The sequence below is a fragment of the Castanea sativa genome, chromosome 5 (assembly GCF_040712315.1).
Source record: "Castanea sativa cultivar Marrone di Chiusa Pesio chromosome 5, ASM4071231v1".
Taxonomy (NCBI): domain Eukaryota; kingdom Viridiplantae; phylum Streptophyta; class Magnoliopsida; order Fagales; family Fagaceae; genus Castanea; species Castanea sativa.
In genome coordinates, this window is record NC_134017.1 from 38,615,301 (window position 1) to 38,640,783 (window position 25,483).

A 25,483-nucleotide genomic window follows, 5' to 3' on the forward strand; every position below is an offset into this window, starting at 1 on the left:
ATATAATTCAACATCTATAACACAATCATAACAAATAACTATTAATAATTATCATAATTAATGATTTTCATATTTAGAAAAATAAAATAAAAGTGAGAAAAAAAAATCACGTTATGTTAAGAACTTTTATATGCATTGCATGAGTTACATAGTAGTAATAATAATAATGAAGGACCACGATAACCCTAATGTAAAAGTGTTTTCAAAATATTATTATGTCAAATATTCATATCAAGCAGGCATAATACACAATAAAATTTCACACCAAAATTTTCCTAAAACATTTAAAATAATCAAAATATCTCAAAATCCCCAAAAGTATCAAAATACGCTCAAGAATGTCAAAAATGTCCTTAAAATGCCCAAAATACCAAAATATCCTTGAAATGCCCACAATTACCGAATATTACTAGAAACTCCAAAGTTATCAAAATATCCCTAAAACTTCTTAAATGACCATAATACCCTCTAAATCTACAATATGATCAAAATATTCCTAAATCATCAGAATGATTAAATGCTCTTGCAACACTCAAAATGATCAAAATGCCCCTAGAATACACAAAATACCATTGAAACCTCCACACACAAAAAAAAAGAAAAAAAAAAGAAAAAGAAAAAAGAAAACCTCAAATAATACAAATTACCCTTGAAACTTGAAAATACCCAAATTATCCTTAAAACCACCAAAATTACTAAATAGCAATGAAAGCACCAAAATGGCAAAATAACCCCTTTCAATACCCACTAAAGTGTTATATATTTTATTTTAACTCACATCAAATACTAGAAAATATTTTTAGAAACATTTTCAAGAATGTAAAAAAACACTGGAAATTAAAATGTTTTCCCAATAAATATTTGATGGTGACGTGTTTTTCATTTAAAAAAAAACATTTTATGTCAAAAAAATCACTACCTTTAAATTTTTATTTTTACTTTTTGTCCTATATATAATTATACTTCACTTTCAGCAAACCAATAAATTAGTAAAAATTTAATCTAAACATACACTAAACTAGTCTTCATTCACGGGAAGAAGCAAAGAGACCAGAAACATTTATTTTGTTATGATAGAACTATATATATATATATATATATATATATATATATATATATATATTTGTGTGTGTGTGATGAACAATGCTAGAATTGCTAAAAAGTTCATAACTTTTGTCACAACTCGCCACGTGGTGTAGAGGTGTAAACCCACTACTTTATCTCTCCCACTCATAGTTCACCACATATTGAATTGTGGCAAAAATTATGGATTTTTTTATTTTTTATTGTGGTAGTGCATTTTTCATACGTGATTCATAACTGACAAAACTTTTTTTGGGATTATATTCTAGATTTTCTAAGGTATTCTACAATATAGAGTTCTTTAAATCCTCACATTTCTTTTAAAATAAATGGGTATGATGTTGCCATATCAGCAATCCAAAAATACAAACAACACACTTTATATATCCTAAACTATAGAGAGAATCTGACTCCATCTTATTGGCTGCGTTTGCAAACCGTGCTTTTGTGCTACACACTGACACATGCACTATTTCCAGCCAAGATGGAGGAACTGTCGTTTAGTCACAAACATTCGAAATGGGTTGCCGTTTTGGACCCTGAGGTTTATGGCGTCGTTTAGGTCGATTAAAATCTGGTCCATTAAAAATGCCACAGGCACAGCCACAACTTGTAGTAGTATATGGTATTAGAAGAATCTGGATTAGTAACCGATCACTGGTATTATTTATTTTCTCAGCTAGAAGTAAAATCTTCTCTTAGGGTTTGGGTTTGGGGGCTGTGTGTGTGTGTGTGTGTGTGTGTGTTTTTGGGACAAAATGGGTGGGTCAGTGAAGGACGTGCAATCAAAGGCGGAGCTTGATAAAGTGGTGGCGAGTGGCGCAGCGGTTAGTGTACACTTCTGGGCGTCATGGTGCGAAGCTTCAAAGCCCATGGACGATGTCTTTTCCCACCTCTCCACTGATTTCCCTCATGTCCACTTTCTCAGGGTTCGTTTCTTTCTTTCGCTTTAAACCAAACATTTAATTTTCTTTTATTATCGGTCTCAAAACATATTTTAGATAGTTTTGGTTTGGTCATTCATGTTCAAACTGAATATGAATACGCCACTGAAAACGAGTAGTGGTTTAAGGAAACGAAAACACACCCACACACACACACAAAACTTACTTAAAAAATAACATTGGTACAAGTAGTAAAATTTTGACATATTAATTAAGGAAGCAATCGAGAATATGATTTTGGATTTGAAACAAAAAAATTGTCCTACGAAAAACTTAAAAATTGTGGTGTTACAAGTTGAAAAAAGTGACTTGTCAATTAAGGAAGTAACGTAGAATATGATTTTGGATTTGATTCAAGTTAAAAGGAACCAAAAAAAGGTTAAATGGTATTATTAGATGTTGTAGAAAGTACGGAGGTGATAGTATCTATTTTCTTCGCTTGAGTTTTAGCCTCACTAGGAATGCTAATTCTTGCTGTTCATGTATTCCAATGTGAATATACCACATCAATTCGTTATGTATGGATGATGAGATCGGCCTAGTTCTTCTGTTGATGATCCATGGTGGATCCCAAAATTTTAGGACAATGATCGGCTTGTCATCATTGTCATATCTTTCTTTGCTTGTCAATTCATCTCCTTTTATTTGTTTTTTTTTGTTGTTGTTGAAATTTTTACCTTCTGCTTGTCAATTACTCTACTTTTATTAATTTTTTTGGAAATTTTGTATAAAACTATTGTAGGTTGAAGCTGAAGAGCAACCTGAGATATCTGAAGCTTATGCAGTTTCTGCTGTGCCTTACTTCGTTTTCTTCAAGGTTTGTTTAATGAGAATTTCCTAGTTACTATCTTATTGGGTTGGGTTTATTGCTGTGGTGTTTAATGGTTGAAAAACTGTGGAATTTAAAAATTAATTGATGTGAAATTTGGATTGCATTCCAATTGCTAGCGTATTAGGTCGCACTTGACAATAGTATGTGCTGGTACCAGGTACAGTAGTATCAATGATTATGCTTTTTGAGAAATGAGTAAAAAGTATGCCTGCATAATTTTAGTGTCTTAATTTGCAATAAGACTTTAAGCTTGTTAACATTGATGGAAAAGGAGAGCAGAATTATTGGTGAGTATATGATGATACAAGCATTTATATAGGTTTTAGATGGATTGGAAGTAGTCTAGCAACAAAAATTTTAAATTGCATGATTTGAGGAAGAGGGAACAGTGGATCATGACATTTACTTGGCACTAATATTATGTATAAGGTTCATGTCACCACTTCTATCAACTCGAGTGACAACCTATTACAAATGGAATCTAATGTTAATGGAAGTGTTAGTGTGTTAGAAACTGAGGTGCCATGATATAATGAAGTGATGCACTATATCCTAACTTGCAGAAATTTTTTGAGTGTCTTGGAACTACTACACAGTCCATTTGGGTTTGGTAGGAGACTTAAAATTCTCAAAACAATGCTCACATAGATCTTGAAATTTGCATATTTTTGTTGTAACTTTAGTGGCATCTCGTTATAAATTTTTATAACTATTGGCTATGAAGTGTTTTACATGCTACCCTTGAACTTGTGACCCTCACCCTCACCCTCACCCCATACTTTTGGAAGAAGAAGTGCATTTGAGCTAAGGCTTATTTATCACTATTAACATCCAGGTTTGGGTGATAAAAGTCTCTTCCGCCCCCCCCCCCCCTTTTTCCTTTCTCCCTCCTTCCCCCAAAAAATAAATGGGCCTTGGGTTGTTTAGTGTTTTTTTTTGGTTGCCTTATAATGGTTCAGGCTTCTTGGTGTTTCATTATGCTGGGCTGCTGGCAAGTGTACCTTCTTGTGTGTGATAAGGATCATTTGTTATATTGTTGGGTTCTGTTCTATGGGCTGTTTTGTTTCCATGTTTTGCCTTTAATAATTATCAAAGTTTGCTAGTTTTTTTTTGGGGAGGGGGTTTTGAAAGATCTTATTTTAACTTGTTTTAGATACTCAAACTAGGATGGGATTTGGAAATTTATAATTTGATTTTGTACTTTGGTAATTGTATAATTAGAAACCACTGCATCTAAATACTTGACCCATCGCTTCCCCCTCCCCCTTAGAATAGTCTTCTTTTGGTGAATCCTTGATTTTTATAAAAATTTTACTTTCTTTGTCAGGATGGTAAGTCTGTAGATACATTGGAGGGTGCAAATCCATCTAGTTTGGCCAACAAAGTTGCTAAAATTTCTGGGTCTGTTAACCCTGGAGAACCTGCTGCGCCTGCCAGCCTTGGGATGGCTGCAGGACCTACCATCCTTGAAACAGTCAAAGAGTTTGCTAAAGAAAATGATTCTTCAAAACTTACAAATCAAGTGCAACCTGGTGATGCATTGAAAAAGCGACTCCAGCAACTAATTGACTCTCACCCAGTCATCCTATTCATGAAAGGAAACCCTGAAGAGCCAAAATGTGGGTTTAGCCAAAAAGTGGTTGATATTTTGAAGAAGGAAAAAGTTAAATTTGGAAGCTTTGATATCCTAGCTGACAATGAGGTACGTGAAGGGTTGAAAAAATTCTCTAACTGGCCAACGTATCCTCAACTCTATTGCAAAGGAGAGCTTCTTGGTGGGTGCGATATAGTAATTGCAATGCATGAGAGTGGTGAATTACAACAAGTTTTCAAGGATCATGGGATTGACACTAATGCTTCTAATGAGGCAAAAGTAAGTGAACCTGGAAGTGGAAAGGGTGGCATCTCTGAATCCACTGGCCTAAGTTCTACCCTAACCTCTCGGATTGCAAGCCTGGTCAATTCAAGCCCAGTTATGCTGTTTATGAAGGGAAAACCAGATGAACCCAAGTGTGGTTTCAGTCGCAAGGTAGTTGAAATCCTTCAACAAGAAAAGGTTGAGTTTGGGAGTTTTGATATTCTTTCCGATGAAGATATCCGTCAAGGCCTCAAAGTTTATTCAAATTGGTCTAGTTACCCTCAACTATATATAGGGGCTGAACTCATTGGTGGATCAGACATTGTGTTGGAAATGCATAAAAGTGGGGAATTGAAGAAGGTGTTAGCTGAGAAAGGTATTGGTCAAAAGGAGTCTTTTGAAGATCGTTTAAGGAAATTAATCAGTTCTTCACCTGTGATGCTCTTTATGAAGGGTACCCCGGATGCTCCTAGGTGTGGATTCAGTTCCAAAGTTGTAAATGCCCTACAGGAGGATGGTGTAAGTTTTGGGTCCTTTGATATATTAAATGATGAGGAAGTGAGACAGGGGTTAAAGGTATTCTCCAATTGGCCAACTTTTCCTCAGCTTTACTATAAAGGTGAGCTAATAGGTGGATGTGACATTGTAATGGAGCTGCGCAACAATGGAGAGCTAAAATCTACTCTATCTGAGTAGGGTTGTGATTTTATCGAATAATTCAGGACATCATTTTGAAGCCAATTTTCATGTGTCAGAAGCGTGTCTATTGACATTATAGATGTTTTAAATGTTTTGCTTTATATACAAAAATGATTTATGTTATGATATTTTACTATGGTTTTGGGGTATATTTAATGTTTGTTAAACTCCTGCGTTTATAATTTTGACTACACCATGTTTTTTGCAGAACTTCCTCTCTCTCTCTCTCTCTCTCTCTCTCTCTCTCTCCTTGTCAGGATTTACATGCTTTGGAATAGGTTGCATACGAACACTCCCTCCCCCTCCCTCCTAGAAAAAGCAAAGGAATGTAGAAATTGCATGTTCTTATCAACTAGAGAAGATTCTCAAATCTGGAAATTTTCTCTTCTTTTCTGATTTCAAATTCTTGATGGGCTTTTGTGAGCATCTGAGAAACAGTTCATGGAATACTTAAAAATAAAATAAATGAAACGATAGCCATGGAATGGGACACAATTAGATGTTGCTTCAGTGTGTCAAAATTTGTATCCACTAGAACCATCGGTCCCAAAAAGCTGCCTTTTTCCTCTGGGGATTTGCTGCTGGATAATTTGTTAATTGTGCCAAATTCAATCTCTCTCTCTCGTGTGACATTTCTGCCTACTTTAAGCCTTTATTCATGGAAAAATTGCTGGCACACAGGTTAAAAGAGATCTCTCCTATACCAGCTTGAGCATACAAATAAGGAGGCCAATAGAGCCTGGTATCCTGCTAATAAATCCTTGGCTTAACAATATGGACTTCTAACCTTCTCTCCAACTTCTTGCAAATTAGTATCTTGTAAGACCATCATATTTATGCTCCCCTCACACACCTATGAGGCACATATATATTGTGTGTATATGTGTGTCTATATATATATATATAATATTTTTATATATTTTTTGGTGTAGACCATTTCAATTCATCACTTTATTATTGTTTTCATTTTAATTGGGGAAAATAAAAAAACAAAAATAGAGGTGAATTACAATGGTACAGACTACAGAGAAGTTTAGATCCAAAAAGGAATTGATGCTAGTACATCAATGACTGCATATTTTTTCATTTATTTAAATTTAGTTGGTGAGGAGACTGGTTAGTTAAAAATGGTACTTTCAAGTGAGCACAAATCAGGAAGCACAACACGATCCTAATAACTCAAAAAGATTTGCTGTTTTGTAATTCGTCCAAGGAGCAGCAATGCCGTGATATAACCCTGACCTCTTTTGAGCAATGAACGGCCTTTCAAAGCAAAATTATGCCCCCACTAAAAGACATAGCATGAGTTAAAAATAAAAATTTAGGTCTGCCTCATGTCAAGAATTTTCTGTGTCTCCTCATCTTTGCCTATCTTATCGGTTTTCATGCGGTGCAGAAGTTCATCCACTTCTTTACCACCTCTTATATTGGCTTTGATTAAAGCATGATACATCTGCCTGTTCACTGGGATGACAGTCCTCAGTGAGCTCACAAAAGCTTCCACATCTCCAATAGTGCCTTTATCACCAAGCCAAGACAGTATCCCTGTAATCAACTTCAGATTGGGTTTCCATCCTTTCTTCTCCACGTGCAGAGACAAGGCTGCTTTCAAGCATGCCAGAGCTCTCTCCATCTCACCCTCATCCAGGTATTTAGCTGCCACTATGCTCCAACTGTTAGGAGTGGTGGCCTTTCCTTTCTCCATCAAGTCTTCAAGAATTGCTTCTGCTTTCTCACATAAACCCTTTTCAGAATACCCAATAATAACAGTATTGGGTACTCGAAAATCGTAACAGTTACCGGATGATTCCCACTCCTTTAGTACATTCTCAGCGTCTTCAAGCTCACCAAGCCTCACAAGAGACATTAGCATGTTGATAAAATCCTTGTTTATGCATCTCTTACAATCACTTTTCTCCAGACCCCATAATCTCAAGACCTCGTCCTTCTTCCCTATACTAGAATAAAGTGAGATTAGATGGTTGTAGCCAAGCCCATCTTTCTTATCTAGCTTCTTTTCTGCATTCTCCAGGGCATCAATCGCCTTATTGGTTAGGCCAGCTTTTATGTAGAATTTAGCAGCTACAGTGTAAGTGTTCCAATCCATGACAATATGAGGTTGGCACTTCATCTCTTTTAAAATCTTCTCCATTCCCTCAAGATCAGATCTTACACCGTAAGAATTGATGCAGATTCTGTAGCTGAAATTGTCAGGGGAAACATTGTTCTCCTTCATCTCCATTAGCACATCCTGAACTTTCTCGTGCTGGCCAACATTTGTGTATAGACACATAATGTCATTGTAAGTGAGAGGTGATGAAACAAAACCCATCTCCTTCATTTTTTGCAAATGGGAAAGGGACTTCTCAATTTGGCGCTGGCGGACATAGCAATTCAATAGAGCACCATACGTCTTATCAGTCTGGTCTTGATCCTTCAACTTACTAAAATAACTTTCAGCAGAATGAAATCCATGAACCTTACCGATGAGATCCAACTGCACCGCATGTTCACTCGGCGAAAAAATACATATACCCTTTTCATTCATCCACTCAGATACCTGCACCACAAAGTTGGAGATTAGGAACAAATCACTCACAGCAAAATTCTTAATATTATAAGTACATTAACTAATCCAATCTAAGCAAAATCAACTACTCTACTGAAATTCCTTTCGAACGATTTCTGTGCTTCAAACAATCAACAAATTTATATACACAAAATCAATTACTCTACTGAATATGATTCTCTCCATTTCAAGCGAAATGGAGACGGTCAATTTTACAGTAAGAAGTTTTATTTCTTGTATCTTATAGTGTATGACTGTGATAGCCCATCATTTAAAATTTTAGATGATTTATAATATTTAATCTGAACCATGAAATGCATCCATAAAAAAATTGAAAGAAGCTATTAAACTTGAAATCCATCCATACCATTTAATAATATGCAACTCAGATAGTAAATGATACTTAATTTTCATTTCCATTTGCCACATAAACATGCATTCTCCTCAGATGGGTAAAACCGCAAAAGGATTTAATTTCTCTCGACCTTTAAATAAAAATTCAAATACTAAAAACTTAAATTTACTTTTCCTTTTCCACATTTTTCTGAGCAACCAAACAGAGACAAAACCAAAAGCATTTAGCGAATTTAGAGAAATTACAAACCTGGAGGGCCTGAGTGAACCTCTTTCGCTTGCGAAGATCGTGAACGATTCGCTGAAGCTCGGCGACTCGGAGCTTGTTCCCATTGTGGACCCAATCATCGAGCTCTGGTACCACGCTTGTCTTAGGATTTCCGAGGGGACTGATTTTGGAGTACAGGCTAGGCTTGTGGGGTCGAGTTCTACTAGTGTAGTACGATCTTCTTGCAATCGCAATTTGGATTAGGGTTTTGGTGAAGAGCTTCGGATTCATTTAGGAAAAGAGCTTTTGCGAGTGTTACTTACTTGGAATTTGGGAGAGCAAAGAATAGAAATGAAATGACAGTAGAAAATGGAAATGGGAGAGTAGGGTTTAAGGTTTTGGTTAAATGGGCTTCCACGTTGGGCTCATTCAGATTTGGGCTTCGAATTGGGTTCACCTCTAATGTGATGAAATGAATTCTATATTTGCAATTGCAAGTGGAAAAAGTCGGACTCCAAATTAATTTTGAGCTATTGTATTTCAACCTACTATGTGGTAACTAAAAAGATTATTCATATGTAATTTTAAAGTTCGTTTGGTTTGAGTGAAATAAGGAAGATAGAAAATAGGAGAGAGAATAGTGAAGAAATAACTGATTTTATGGGTGCTTGGTGGGGCCCAAGTGATTTCTTTCCTATCTCCCCACTTTGGAAAGAAACTAAAGGGGATAAGAATAGTTGTAATCAATGACTAAACTACCCATCCTCCTCTCATGTTGTATATATTTTTGTTAAGACAGTTCTAATTTATGACGTTTGCTTTTAATAATAGTTCTTTATTATCAGATCAAGACATCAATCGATTTTTGGTGTAAGCAAGAATTTAAACCTTGATCTCTCACGTTGGTTGCCTTTTCACCTTTTTATTATTTTTCTTTCTTTCTTTCTTGAGGCTGGCTCTTCTTTTTACTTTCCTGCGTGGATTAGGTTCCTTTTTCACTTCTTCTCTTTTTGGGAGTGATATAAGTTTTTATTTATTTATTTTTTTTTATGGTTTAACTATATGTGATTTTTTTTTTCTGGGCATAATTTTTCTTTTTAATTAATTTGGGTGGTTTATTTTTTTGGTTGTTTGAAACTTTTTTGTTTTAATTGGGCATCAATTTGAAACAAGGGTGTATGAGTAACTTTGCATAAACTTATTTTTTCCATCACTCTACTTTTCCACTCAACCAAGCAAAAATGAGGGAAACTAAAATATTTTCTATCCTCTCACTTTTTTATCTCCTCCTCATTTTTTATCCGCCCATTGGACTCAACTAAAATTCCTGCATTACATGATTATTTTTAAGCGTCATATGACGTGTTAAATAATACATATGAATAGTCTTATAATTTGCCACATAAGAGCAACCACATCAGTCTATCTAAAATCTTCTAAAATACAAAAAACTACCAATTTTACACATTTTGAGCAAAAAAACACACACATCAGTGGGTGTAAAAATATGCAAAATTGTGCAAATCCATCCATGAGCTACAGTAACCATGTATATTTACATGGTTACTGTAGCTCGTTTATAGATTATTTTATTAATTTCCGTTCGCTCGTTTTTTTCTCTCTCTTCTCCGTGCTCAACAAACAGTTAACTGCTCATCTTCTTCTTTTTCCTCAAATGCACACAAACACACCCACGCACAAACCCATCCACACAGACAAATCAACACAACACAGAGATACACTTGCTAAAAAAAAAAAAACAGAGATACACAAACAAGATCGGTGCTTGACTGGATTGGAGCTCATGGATCGTGGATCGGAGCTCGGATAGTGGATCGGAGCTCGGAGGTTGTGGAACGGAGCGGATCGGAGCTTGGAGCTTGTAAAACGGAGCGGATCGGAGCTTAGATCGGAGCTCGGAGCTTGGAGCTTGTGGAACGGAGCGGATGAGAGCTTGGATTAGAGCTCGGAGCTTGGATCAGAGCTCGGAGCTTGTGGAATGGAGCGGATCGGAGCTTGGATCGGAGCTAGGCTTGTGGATCAGAGCGGATCGGAGCTCAGAGCTTGTGGAACGGAGCGGATCGGAGCTAGGGAGTTGATCGAGAGGGAGAGTTTTTCAGGGGAGAGGGAGAGTTGATTCGGAGGGAGAGTTTTTCAGGGAGAGGGAGAGTTTTTCAGGGGAGAGGGTGGGTATAGAGAGAGAGAGAGAGCAACACACAGAAATGGGTAGAGAGAGAGAGAGAGAGAGAGGCGCGAATATATATCGGTAGTTAGAGAAATAATAAAAAAAAGTGAGGAAATTGATTATTTAATTAAAAGATGTATAGAATAGATGAATTGATGTGGGTGTTTTGTAAAATTGAATGTGTAAAATAGAAAAAGTAGGTTTTTAGTGTGAAAATGAATGTGTAAAATAAACGAGCTGATGTGGTTGCTCTAATAGGTTGAAAAAGATAACTCCAAACTAATTTGGAGTCAAATTGCTGATATGGTTTAATGACAAATCTTTTTTTTTTTTTTTAACTTTAAAATACATTGTTAGTCTATAAATTTTACTTATTAATTTTAGTCCCTATAGTTTCAAACAAAGGTAGACCCAATGGAAGATGAGGGGGTTAATGACCTCCCCCATGCCCCAAATTCCTTTAACAAGGAGTCTAAAGATTATTTTGCACCTAATTAGATTTTTACATTAGTTTGTCCTCTCACTGCCAAGAGATAAGTATTACATCTTATTTACAAAAATAAAAATAAATAAATAAACTGGACTCACAATACTTTTTTTCTCTTTTTGGTAAAATATTGGAAGACTGAAGGCACTTAAAAAAAAAAAGACTCACAATATTTTTGGTCTTTAGTAACAACTGGAACTAAATTTTCCATATTATAACATTTTTTAAGTTCAAATCAAATTATCTTTCTCACTATACTATAACTCAATGTTGTAGTCTCATTTTTTAAATTATTAGTATTGAACCCACGCGTTGCGCGGGATACATTTTGATTTAAAAAAAAGAGATTAAGTGCCATGTAACTTTACTATCCAAAAGAAAAAAAGAGAGAGAAAGTGTTGTAACACAATAAAACTGTTCTACTTATGTGGAAGACTTGTGATGGTGAACTAAGAATCAGACTATCTCCAGTTTGTCCATAGTGTCGTCCAGGACCAAAAATGTTAACCTAGCATAATTAAGTCATCCACCATTAGAAGGTCGTCCGTGGGTATTAGAAGCACCTGGACGATCCCTCAACACTTAGAAATTTCAGGATAAGTTTATATCTAAAAGCTTATAATACGGACCACGTTATACTATTACAAATTGTGAGCAAAATCCTCACTCACCACTCTAACTTCCCACTAAGTTCTTAGCTTTTAACAGCAGTTGTAGAAGATAAGTCTGAGTCTTCTAACTTCTATAGAAGTTGTAGAAGATAAGATTGAACCTTCTAACTTCTATAGAAGTTGTGGAAGTTAAATCTGAACCTTCCAACTTCCATCCACGTGGAGGAAGTTACTAAACAAGTAACAGCTCCAAAGCTCACTATAAAAGGACTCATCCATATCAAATGAAGGTAAGTTTCCACCACTCCTAAAAAGTTGGAATTCTTGAGTTCTAGAGAGAAAACTAACTTAAGCATCAGAGGGTTCTTTACCAGTTCACCTCGGTTACCTTTGATCTTGTGTTTCTTATTTTTCAGGCCTTCCAAGCATCCACTAGTCCATTGAAGCTCAGAGCATTCATCCTACTGATTTTTTGTGCATCATCAGTTGGTGCCGTCTGTGGGGAAGTTAACTTTGTATTTTACAATTTATTTTTCTTAGACAAAAAGCTGTATGGTCTGGACAAGGTCAATGGCCACTAGTTCAGGCCACTAGGAGAGTGGAAATGCTTCAGCCATCCCAACCGCTTTCACTAGTCAGCACCTGTCATGCAATCGTCTTCTATCCAACAAATGCAGTTTATGGCAGCCGCCATGGCAGAGCTAACCCGTCAGAACAAAGAGTTGACTCGAGAGATCAACCAAAGAAGGCAACGTCATGAACGGTGTGTGGAAGGACAAGCTCAGAGTCAAGAAGTTAGAGAAGGAGAAAATGTGGAGCGTGAGAATCAATCAAGGGGTACCACTTCACGTAGAGTGCCACACTTGGAGAAGGAGATGGATCAAATTAGGAAAGCCATGGACGAGATAAAGGAAAAAATGAGAAGGACGAATCCTGTAGATGACTTGGTTCATCGAACTGATTCTATTTTCATAGCTTCCATCAATAGCCATCCCCTGCCTTCCAAGTTTGAAATGCCTTCGTTAGATTCCTATGATGGAACATGTGACCCATGTGATCACATTGCCACCTTCAAGACCACGATGCACTTTCAAGGGGTTCTAGATGAGATAATGTGTAGGGTCTTCCCAACCACCCTTAAGGGGCCAGCGCGAATGTGGTTTAGCAAGATACCTTCAAACACTGTTGGTTCTTTTGAAGAGTTGAGTAAGTTATTTGTCAATAATTTCATTGGAGGTCAAAAGTATAAGCGTTCCTCGTCCAGCCTATGGACCATAGAGCAAAGGGACAATGAAAATTTGTGGTCCTTCATCACTCGTTTCAATAGGGAAGACTTGACGGTAGACTAGATGGACAACAAACTGTTGTTAGCAGCCATCTACAATGGAGTTAGTGTAGATTTATTCATTCACAAGCTTTATGAACAAGAATCACAGACTATGGCTAAACTCGTCCATTCAGCCCAAAGCTTCATGAATGTAGAAGACGCGATCATCGCCAAGAAGAGGAAAAAAGTAGAACAAATGGAAGTAGAGTTCCCTCGTCATCCAGAACAAGGCCTTCGTCCAGAGAAGGCCTAAACAAGAGAGAAGAAGGATAGAGATAACAAGAAGGCAAGTTTGTCTTTAGGACGAAATCAGCATTATATGCCTTTGAACATTCCGCTTGACTAAGTCCTTATGCAGATCAAGGATGACCCATCCTTGAAGTGGCCAGAGAAAATGAAAGGGGATCCTAATAAGTGCAATAAGAACAAATATTGTCGCTTCCATAGAGATCATGGGCACGACACGGACGAATGCTATGATTTGAAGCAGTAAATTGAAAATCTCATCAAACAAGGAAAGTTGAGAAATTTCCTTGGACAAGATCATAAGGACGAGAAGTTTAAAGGAAAGGCAGAAGAGCCATCACGACCCCCACTTGGGGAAATAAGAATTATTGTTTGAGGAACTTCAGCGGGGCAATCTTCCAAGTCAAGAAAGACCTACTTGAAAGTTGTGCAAAATGTCCAACTCTTTGGACGAGTTCTAAGGACGAAGGGGCAGACGAGCAGGCCATTACTTTCATAGACGAAGACACTAGAAGGGTCCATCATCCACATGATGATGCAATTTTCATCACTTTGCTCATTTCAGATTATACGACTAGAAGGGTGTTGGTGGATAATGGAAGTTCAACAGATATCCTATATTACCCCGCCTTTCAGCAGATAAGGCTTGGACGAGATCAACTTCGTCTAGTAAATTCATCCTTAGTAGGATTTGGAGGAATGAAAGTGCAACCAGTGGGCACTATTACTCTACTTGTAGTGGTGGGAGCATATCCACAACAGATAGCTAAGGAAGTGAATTTCCTCGTTGTAGATTTCTCGTCTTCCTACAATGCCATCATTGGATGACCAAATTTAAACAATTAGAAGGTAGAAACATCTACCTACCATATATGTGTCAAGTTTCCAACAGATCATGGAATAGGGCAAGTGTAAGGAGATCAGTTAGCCGCAAAAGAATGCTACTTAACCATGTTGGATATGGACGAGCATGTACAAAAGATGAACATAGAGATACTGTAGAGCCCACTGAAGTACTAGAAGACGTTCCTCTGGACGAGGGTGACCTTGAGAAGTTTATCAGAATTGGAACAAGTATAAAGGAAAAGATGAAGCAAGACCTTGTCCAATTCTTAAGGAAGAGTATTGATGTGTTTGCGTGGAATCATGAAGACATGCCAGGGATCGACCCAAGTGTCATTACTCATTGCTTAAATTAGGGTTGTCCAATGACCCGGTATATCCAACCCACCCTACCATATCCGCCCGACCTGAAGGTCCACGGGCGAATTCGAATGCATGTCTGGGTCGGTCACGGGTCTTGTTTTAAGAAGATCTGATTTTGCGGTTTGGGTTTCAGATTACACAATAAAATATCCGAATAACCCGACCCAACCGAATATTTGGTAAAATAAATTCATAAACCATACTAGTCTTCCACTCATATCATATAAGTCACATCATGTACTTTGCCTTTGGTTATTGAGTAACGTATAGTGGAGGAGAGGGAACCAATCTGATGACTGATCAACCATTTTTGGGCACAACTTCCCAATTTCAAATCCAGCCACTTAAACCAATTCAAGATTTAAATTCAACGGTGAGGATTAAAGTCTACATACTCCTATGACTACTCTAGATAGCCCTAGCACAGAGACATCTTATCACTTATTCAAAGCAATTAACGGTTAAAATTAAATCTAATATTCAATCCAACGGTCACTCTACAAACTAATATTACCGTAATATAATTGATTAGATCTCTCACTGACTGAATCTCTGAAGCTTGAATCTCATATCCCAATCCATAATCCAACGGCTTCTAAGTCTCACATGCTATCTCTCTCTCTCTCCCTAATCCAACGGCTTCAAAGTATGAAGTTCACCGAATCAAGTTAATGATCAACTGTCTAAATCTCTCTTTAGAGTTCAATCTTCACCAGTTCACCTAATCACCAAATCCACGAGCCGTGACCTCAGAGGCTCAGATAGACTATCTCAGACTCAGTTCTCTCACTTCTCAGATTCTCAATCTCATATCTCTCTCAGCCTCATAGTCTCATACGCTCTCTCTCTATAATCTCTATCTCAAGTCTCAACCTCAAATCTCTAGACACAGACGCCCACTCCCTCTCTGTCTCTGTAATCTCTTCACCAATTCCATACAAAATCTTCATCAATCTTCACTCTTTAAAGGCTTTAATCTTCGTTCTTCTCACCAATGAACAGACCACACTCTCAAACTCTCAGTTCTCACTTTGCCTCTCTCTACTCCAAGGTTTGAACCCTAGCTTCTTACTACAAGTTCTTCATACCTAGCTGCCGCCACCGCTACCGCCACCACCGCCACCGCCACCAGAACCTACTCCTCTCCATGCCGCCGATCATATGGGCTGAACCTAACGTATGTGTTCTCCTTTTCTCATCTCTCTTTTTTTCAGTCTCCCATTCATTAAACGGGATTAGTTAACCATATGGGTTGAACCTACTGTTAAAATCAAATAACCCCAAATTTTTATAATTTGAAACCCTAACTAGAAATAGTTGAAACCTTAACCATTTGCTTTTGTTTTTTGTTCTTTGTTTATTTATTTGATTAATTTTGTTCCTATTTAAATTTTATTCAAGAATTGAAAGTTGTACAAGTGGGGTTTTCAGTCTTCAAACTTGAAATTAACACCCACAGTTTTTTAAGGTATGGTTTTTGTTTCCCTTTGTTTTTTGTGTTCAAAGTTGGGATTTTGTTCTTTTTTTGATAGAGACTTAGAGTTGATGCATGTAACTTAAGCTGCTGTGGATGTGTTCAATGTTTCTGCTTTTATTATTTAGTGAAATTTATAATGTTAAAAATCAAATAAACTTCAAAGTTTTATAATTTGAAACACTAACTAAAAAAAATTGAAACCCTAACCATTTTACTTTTTTTGTTCTTTGTTTATTTGTTTGATTAATTCTGTTCCTATTTTAATTTAACTCAGGAATTGAAAGTTGTCCAAGTGGGGTTTTCAGTGTTCAAATTCAAAACTCTAACACCCCTGGTTTCTTTAAGGTATGATTTTTGTTTCCCTTTGTGTTTTGTGTTAAAAGTTGGGATTTTGTTCTTTTTTTGTTAGAGTTGATGAATAACTTATGTTGTTGTGGTGGTGGTAGTTGTTGTTTTGCTGTCTTTGTTTAATAAATTTGAGCACCAATGTTTCTGCTTTTATTATTTATTCTGCTTTTATTATTTATTGAAATTTCAAGCATCATTTTGAGCACCAATCTGGGTTCTGTTTAGTTTTATGTAGGATATTGTTTTATGTTTTATGTTAGAGTTTTATGTTTTATGTAGAATACTATTATTTGGATTCAAGCATCAAAGATTTTCCTTTTTGGTTTGTTTGATTATTATTATTATTAATTGTTGTTGTTCTAGTTTGCTAATTTCTATATTTGATTTTTTTAGGTCATGGATTCCTCCACTACACAAGCTGATGGTTCTACTGCTACACAAGTTGATGGTTCTACTGCTACACAAGTTGATGGTTCTACTACCACCTAAGCTGATGGTGCTACTGCCACTGCCACCCAAGAGGTTGCTGCTGCAACCCAAGCTGAAGCTACTGATGGTGAGTTGCCCCCAGTTCCACCTAGCGTAGTGAGTAAGACAGGTACTAGTAATTGTAGGAAAAAGTCTTTAGCTTGGAATCATTTGAAAAAGTAAAGGTCGATGAGGGTGTCACTATGATTGTATGTAATTATTGTAAAAAATCATATCATACTGATAGTAAGAGTTGTGGTACTAATAATTTGTTAGCTCATGTGACAATCTGTCCCAAGAACCCTAATAGAGAAGATAAAGGGCAGAAACCTTAACTTTTGAACGCAAAAATGATGGAGATGAAGGGTTCAAACTTGTGTCAACAACTTTTTTTGTTGAGGCTTCTAGAAAGGCACTAGCTGAAATGATTGTAATTGATGAGCTGCCTTTTAGGTGTGTTGAGGGATATGGGTTTAAGAAATATGTAACTACCTTACAACCTAAGCTCCGTCTAAAGAATATTCTATCTCGTCAAACTGTGGCTAGAGATGTGATTAGAATTTATAATAGTGAGAGAGAGAAGCTAAGGAAATTCTTGAAGGGTTGTAGGGTGTGTCTTACTATGGACACATGGACTTCTATACAAAATTTGAATTATATGTGTCTCATATGTCACTTTATTGACGATGCTTGGAAGTTGCATAAGAGAATTTTAAATTTTTGTCAAGTTGAAGATCATAAGGGAGAGGCTATAGGTAGAAAAAGACTATAGGTAGAAAGATTGAGAAGTCTTTGCATGAGTGGGGTATTGATGGCATATTCACTTTGATAGTAGATAATGCTAGCTCCAATTTAACCACAATTAAATTTTTGCAAACTGTAACAAAAGATTGGAATGTGACAGTTTTAGAAAATGAGCTCATGCACATGAGGTGTTGTACCCACATCCTAAATCTCATTGTTGGGGTGGGTTTGAAAGAAATTGATGCATCTGTTGCTAGGGCGCGTGAAGTTGTGAGGTATGTGAAATCCTCGCCCAATAGAAATCAAACTTTTAGGAATTTTATGGAGAGGTTAGGTATGGAGTCCAAGAGTCTTCTTTGTCTAGATGTACCTACTATGTCGAACTCAACTTACCTTTTGTTAGAAACTGCTAAAAAATTTGAGAAAGTATTCCTTAGGATGGACTTTGAAGATAATGGTTATTCATCATATTTTAGGAGCAAGGAAGATAGTGGTGGTTTGGGATCTCCTTGTATGAGTGATTGCCAAAATTGTAGGGCATTTGTGACTTTCTTGAGGCTTTTTTACAATGCATCAAAGAAGTTCTCCAGCTCTTTGTATGTTACCTCAAATGCCTTTTTTGATGAGATCTTTGTTATTCAGGAAAGTATTTCTCATTTAGTTAAATCCCAAGACACCCTCTTGAAAAACACAGCCACAAACATGCAAACTAAATTTGAGAAGTATTGGGGGGAAGGTGGTAAAATTAATCCTCTTTTGTATGTGGTTGTGGTTCTTGATCCACGAAAAAAGTTGAGGTTTTTGAAGTTTTCTTGTTCTAAAATTTATGGGAATGAAGTGGGGAAAGTGAAGGTTGATAAGGTGAAAGATCTTTTGATGAAGTTGTATACTTTTTGCTGTTCTGTTAATTCCCCAAATGTGCAAGAATCAAGTGGGAGTGAGAGGACACAAATGGTAGGTGATGCTAGTGATCCATATGTGATGGTTCACTCTCGATATGAGCTTTTCTTAGAAGCTGAGCAATCTGTAGGTTGTAGTAATGAGGTTGAGAAGTATTTGGTTGAAAATTGTGATGGTAGAAGGGATGTGAATTTTGAGGTATCGGGGTATTGGGGTGGTGGAAGGACAATTCTAGTAGGTACCCAATGTTGTCCAAAGTGGCTAAGAATGTGTTGGCTGTACCAATTTCGACTATTGCATCCGAGTCAGCATTTAGCACCGGAGGCCGCATTGTTGATCCATTTCGAAGTTCTCTCTCTCCTTTCATGGTTCAAAACCTTGTATGTGCACAAAATTGGCTTCAAGCCATAGTACCAAATTCTCATTGCCAATCAAAAAATGAGGTTGAGGCATTGGAGGGGTAATTTCATGATTTAGGTAATATGTTTAAATTCTGGAACTTATAGTCTATTAATTATTATTAAATGTCTCATGTTCAAACAAAATTTAATGTGTTGTATTTATTTCCTTTTCTTTTCTAGTTTTAAATCAACAATCATCATCAAGTGCATCAGCAAGTACCAGCCCCAAATTGGGTTCTAGCTCAGGCAAATGACCCTTAATTAGTGTTGAAGATTTATAACTGACTTGGTATGTTACTAACTTTGGCTTCTTACTGTTTATAAGCTTGCTGCCCTTTATATTTGGTCTTGTATTTGGTAGTAATGTATTATTTGTTAAATATTTTTTTGTCTTTTGTAGGCGGAATCATTTATTTTGTAAAGGAGGCAACCTTTTGGGAACATTTTGGAAGTTTTTTTGTAAATTGCTTTTCTAACAATACTAGTCTTAATGCTTATAGAAAAGAAATCCTAGGAATCATATAGGTTTTCTTTTCTATTAGTTATAAGCTTGAGTATTTGTCATTTAATGCTTGGGAAAAGCTTTTTTTTTTGTTGGAAATACCTGTGGTATTTTATAATTATAATTAATTATATTACTGGGAACATTGTATAGCTAGCAAGGTTACTTCCTTCTTATGATTTATTGCCTTATAAACTTGTAGTAATCTAATTTCCTTCTCAGCCTATATGACTTACCTATTATATATCCATTTATATATATATATATATATATATATATATATATATATATATATATATATATAGATGGAAGTATTGCAATATAAATCTGTAGCTTATGCTTGCTATGGTTGGCTTATTTGTTGTTAGAAATACTACTTGTTGTGTGCTTGTTGGAAATACACATGTTTTGTGTATTGTTTTGCTATTTTGTCTAGGTTATTTGTTGTGTTAATTTTTGGGTAGTCAATGTGTCTGTTTAACAAGTCACAGGTGGTGAAAATAGGAAGTTTTCCAGGTAGTCAATGTGGCTTTTTGAGGTATTTTTTTCTCGGGAAGTTTATGTTTTGAAGACCCAATATATTTATAAGTGAAGTAGCTTAATTTAAGTTTACTTGAAGGCCCATTTAAAAAAAAAAAAAGGAAAACATAGGCCCAATTTGTTTTATATGGAAAGTTCAAAAAATATGACACCCAAATAATTTTTAAAACTGCTAAACTCTTTAATTTGGGCTAAAAGGGCTGAAAAAATTGAACAAAAAAAAAATTCATAGAACTCCAAAAATTGGGCCCATTAATGGCCCAAACCCGCCTAACCGACAACTTTGACCCGCCCATTCGGTGGCTTGAAGCACCGGGTTCGACCTGACTATTTGGTCGAATATATGTCTACGATCCAAACACCCGACTTAAACGGGTTGAATTCGGTTTAGGCCCAAACCCAAACCGACCCGACTCGTGGACAGGCCTAGCTTGAATGTGTATCCATCTTCCAAGCCTGTTCGTCAAGAGAAAAGAGTCTTCGCTCCTGAGCAAGATAAGGCTATCAAAGAAGAAGTCCAAAAGTTAACCACAGTAGAATTTATTCAGGAAGTCTATTGCCTGGATTGGTTAGCTAATGTGGTGATGGTCGAGAAGGCTAATGATAAGTAAAGGATGTATGTAGACTTTATTGATTTGAACAAGGCTTGCCCCAAGGATAGTTATCTGTTTCCACGCATTGACCAATTGGTGGATTCAATAGCGGGTCATTAGTTACTCAGCTTCATGGACGCCTTCTCAAGTTATAACCAAATAAGGATGGACGAGGCACATCAAGAGAAGACATCCTTCATTACCAGTCAAGGTTTGTTTTGCCATAAAGTGATGCCCTTTGGTTTGAAGAATATGGGGGCAACTTACCAGAGGTTGGTCAATCACATGTTCCGTCCACAGATAGAATGGAATGTAGAAGTTTATGTTGATAACATGTTGGTGAAGAGCTTGGACGAGAAGAAATATTTGGACGATCTACAAGAGACCTTTGACCTACTTAGACGATACAACATGAAGCTGAATCCAAGTAAGTGTGCCTTTGGAGTTTCATCAGGGAAGTTCCTGATAGGCCAAGAATGTATTGACCCCTTATGATGAATTAATTGATTAATTAGTCAAATTTATTAATTAATCAAATTAACATGCAAACGCGTGGTAGCATAAACAAATCACCAATTAACTAAAGTGCAGCAGAAAATAAATTGACACGGTGATTTGTTTATGAATAAGGAAAACCTTTGAGGCAAAAACCTACTGGGTGATTTTAAGGTCACCACTCCCGAGAATTCACTATTATCACAAAAAGACTTTACAAGTAAAGGAATCTCAGTACCTTGTACCAACCTACAGTTGAACTCCTACCTCAATACCCAATTGGACTTGTTCTGTAGTGACAATCTCTCATTTTCAATTGTGTGGATCTCAGTATGCGACTTCAATCACCAACTAGAGAAGAAGGTTGGTTGCAAAGTTCTTCTATTCTTCAACACATGAAGATCTTGAAGTTGCTTAGTCACAAAACCCTATAGTGTACAAAACACAGCAGCTTATCAAGAACTAGGGCAAACTAGGTTCTGATCACACTTGATGAATTATGCTCTTGTACAATTATGTTCTTGGTTGTGTAACTTGATACGTCTAGGGTTGTGAGAAAAGAAACCCCAAACACATAATCATGGATTGAAGGAAAAACAAACTCGAAAATCTGAATTTCATAAACCTCGATAGATACCCTATCTGTCGAGCTGTTGTTGAGCCGTGGGCTAGAACAGCTCTTCAAGTATTGATAGATGCTAGCTGTCGAGCTTTAATGAATAGCACTTTTCACATTTGAATCTTGAACAGACTTGCATGGCTTTAACACTTGGTCTTGAACAAGGTTTCTTGAAGTATTAAACACATCCTATATCTATCCAATTACAAGTAAAGTGTGTTTTGTCAAAGGATTAGCCAATTACATAAATAGTGACATATGTTCCTAACATTTAATCACATATGTCCTAACAGTTCCTAGGATTCATGGTTTCACAGAGAGAAATTGAAGCGAATCCTGATAAGATCCAAGCAATATTGAACATGAAATCACCAAAGAATGTCAAGGAAGTCCAGTCCCTCACTGGACTAGTTGTAGCTTTAAACAAGTTTGTTTCAAAAACTACAAATAAGTGTTTACCTTTTTTCAAAATTCTCAAGAAAGCATTTGAATAGACGGACGAGTGCCAGAGGGCCTTTTAAGATTTTAAGGTCTATCTTACTACAGTTCCCCAGCTAAGTCCGTCCATATTAGGTGAGGAGTTGTATTTATACTTAGCAGTGTCCCCACATGCAGTAAGTTCAACGTTAATACAGGAAAAAGGGAAAGTACAGAAGCCTGTGTAATATACAAGCTGAGCACTAAGGGGGCAGAAGGGCGATACCCAATGATTGAAAAGTTAGCCTTTGTACTAATAATAGCTTCCAGGAAACTAAGGCATTACTTCCAACTCTTGTCATCAATGCCATGACGGATCATCCGCTCAAGAATGCAATGAACGAATTGGAAGCCGCAGGATGACTAATCCAATGGGCCATAGAGCTTAGTGAGTTTGATATTAGGTGTCAGCCTAGAAGTGCAATAAAAGCTCAAGCTCTAGTAGATTTCATTGTGGAGTTCACTCCAAGTCATAGTGACTTAGACAGGTTAGATGACTCAAAGTCATAGGTCGTCTATGTAGATGACTTGTCCATACTACATGTAGGAGGAATAGGAGTTATACTGAAATCCTCAGAGGGAAACAAGTTGAAGTATGCAACTCGTCTACAGTACTGGACAACTAATAATGAAGTTGAATATAAAGCCCTCCTCAAAGAGCTAGAATTGGCTAAGTTCTTAGGGGTAGAGTTAGTGGTCGTCCAAGGAGACTTTCAGTTGATCATAGGCTAAGTGAATGGAACGTGTGAAATGAAAGAAGAATGGATGAAGAAGTACCTCAGTAGAGTGAAATGTCTTATTGGAAAATTCAAGGAAGTCGGTTTCTTTCAAATCCCAAGGGAGGAAAACATAGAAGCAGACACTTTAGCGAAGGCAACATCTGCAGATGGATGGGTGGACGAGCCTGATGAAGTCCAATATATGTCTAGCATAGATCTTTCAGAGGTGTAGCAGATAAAAGGTGAAGAGAATTGGATGACCCCTATAATAGCTTACCTAAGGGATGGAAGGCTTCTAGAGGAGAGAGACAAAACCAAAAAGTAAAGGATCAGATCAGCCAAGTATGTCCTTATAAACAAGGTGCTATAAAAAGAGGCTTCTTTCAGCCTTACTTAAGGTGTTTAGCTCTTGACGAAGCAAACTATGTATTGAGAGAAGTTCATGAAGGAGCATGCGAAAACCATTTAGAAGTAAGAGCACTTGTCCACATGGTCGTTCGTGCAGGTTATTACTAGCCGATGATACAAGCAGATGCTAAGGCTTATGTAAAGGAGTGTGATCAATGTTAATGCTCCGGCAACGTCCCTAGATAACCATCGGAGTACCTCACCCTGATGATGGCCCGATGGTCCTTTGCACAATGGGGATTGGATATTTTGGGTCCCTTTTCAATTGGAACCAGGAAGATGAAGTTTTTGGTGGTGGGGATTGATTACTTCACTAAGTTGGTGAAAGCAAAACCCTTAGCAAAGATCACACAACAAAATGTCAAAAACTTCGTCTGGAAGAGCATTGTATGCAGGTTTGGGGGTACCTAGGGTACTAGTGTCAGGCAATGGACGACAGTTCGATAACACACCCTTTAGAGAATTCTACGAGCAGCTAGGAATCAAGAATCATTATTCCTTACCCTCCCACCCACAAGCAAATGGACAAGCAGAAGTAGCAAATTGATCCTTGTTGAAGATCATCAAAACTAGGCTTAAGGGGGCAAAGGGAGTATGACCAGATGAGCTACCAGGTGTACTATGGGCTTACAAGGCGACTGTGAGAACTCTCACAGGAGAAACTCCTTTCAAACTAGCCTATGGAAGTGAAGTAGTCATACCAGCAAAAGTGCACAAGGCCAACCATAGGGTGATGAAGTATCAGGACGAGAAGAATGAAGAACAACTTCGTCTTAACCTCGATCTAATTGACGAGGTAAGGATGGATGCAGAGCAGAGGACAGTAAGGTATAAAAACCTCATGGCTAGACAATATGATGCAATGGTGAAACTTGGGCACTTTAACATTAGGGTCTTCATCCTAAAAAGGGTCTCCTTGGCAACCAGAAACCCGACCTATGGAAAACTGGGGCCAAATTAGGAAGGACCTTACATAGTTATCAATTGCAAAAGGCAAGGATCATACTACTTGAAAGCCCTAGATGGATGGAGGCTAAAGCACCCCTGGAATGTGGAGCATCTAAGAAGATACTATTAGTAAAGGATCAACTTGGACGAGCATCATCATGGACGAGCTTCATCATGGACGAAGTTGAAGTTATGTGTTACTTTCGTCATTTATGTTTATTGTTAGTACTACATGTTTTGATATGTCAATTCCCTAAAAGTGCATTAGTTTCCAACTTGTGTACTACCTATGGAAAAATTTGTGATGGATGAAGTCATGAACTTATTTTGTTTGTACATAAGTATTTTTAATTCCCTAAATGCATTAGCTTCTAAGCATGTGTTATGCTTGTGGATGATGTTTATGTTGTGTATATACAGTTTGGATTCCCAATGTATATAATGTTGTGTGAATTTCTAATTCTCATGTTATTTTCATTCAAACTAGTCCATTAGAAGGCTAAAAGCCCAAGACGAGTAAAATCTCTAGACGTAGGGATGTAACATCTATAAGCTTTCCTTAAAATAAGGATGAAGCAAAGAAAAATAAACCTAAGGTAAGTTCGTCTAATCAATGGACGAGGTGAAAACCTAAGGTATATTCGTCTAATCAATAGACGAGGAAAAATGTGCACGTAAAAATACTTAAAATCCATGGTTGAATTTGGCCAGCCAAAAAATCTGATCTTTGGACGAGTAAATGCTGGAAACGTCTTACCCAAAGACAAATAAAGGACCCTCCAACCTATGGAAAAAAGATAATGCAAGCTATAAGTCAAACCTATGGACGAATAAAGCTAGCAAAAGAAATACCATTCATAAACAAGTTATACTTAGAAAACATAAAGAATGGTAAAGGTGTTGAGCATGAAAAATTTATCCTACCATGGACGATGCAAACAAAGGAAATTTTTTCATGCAAACAGGACGATATAAAATGTCTTCATGAGTGGACGGACCACACTTTGAAACCATAGAAATAGCAAGGACAATGTAAACAGGGGAAATTTGTTCATACATAAAGCATACAACATGTTCAACACCAAATGAGGAATGAAAATAGAAGCAGATATTCATTCATAAAATTTTTAAATGGGTGGATGACCACCGTCCAAAAACCCTTGAGTTGTTCAAAGCCAATGAAGGCAATTGTATTTGTTGCTCGTCCATAAACTTGGACGATGGAACTGTACTTA

The 25,483-nt window shown here is 36.9% G+C and overlaps 2 protein-coding genes across 2 annotated transcripts; one reads left to right on the top strand and one right to left on the bottom strand.

Moving 5' to 3' along the window:
- The first annotated feature begins 1,728 nt into the window (after positions 1-1,728).
- On the top strand, positions 1,729-5,565 carry LOC142636498 (monothiol glutaredoxin-S17). Its single transcript, XM_075810744.1, has 3 exons — positions 1,729-2,012; positions 2,770-2,844; positions 4,187-5,565. The coding sequence occupies exons 1-3, from the start codon at positions 1,842-1,844 to the stop codon at positions 5,411-5,413; spliced, it is 1,473 nt and encodes a 490-aa protein (XP_075666859.1). The 5' UTR covers positions 1,729-1,841; the 3' UTR covers positions 5,414-5,565.
- Positions 5,566-6,572: 1,007 nt separating this feature from the next.
- Positions 6,573-8,908, bottom strand: LOC142633722 (pentatricopeptide repeat-containing protein At4g21705, mitochondrial). The gene is made up of 2 exons (XM_075807969.1): positions 8,590-8,908; positions 6,573-7,976 (listed from the first exon to the last, which is right to left on the bottom strand). Exons 1-2 carry the CDS (start codon positions 8,836-8,838, stop codon positions 6,738-6,740), a joined length of 1,488 nt encoding a protein of 495 aa, XP_075664084.1. The 5' UTR covers positions 8,839-8,908; the 3' UTR covers positions 6,573-6,737.
- Positions 8,909-25,483: the final 16,575 nt, after the last annotated feature.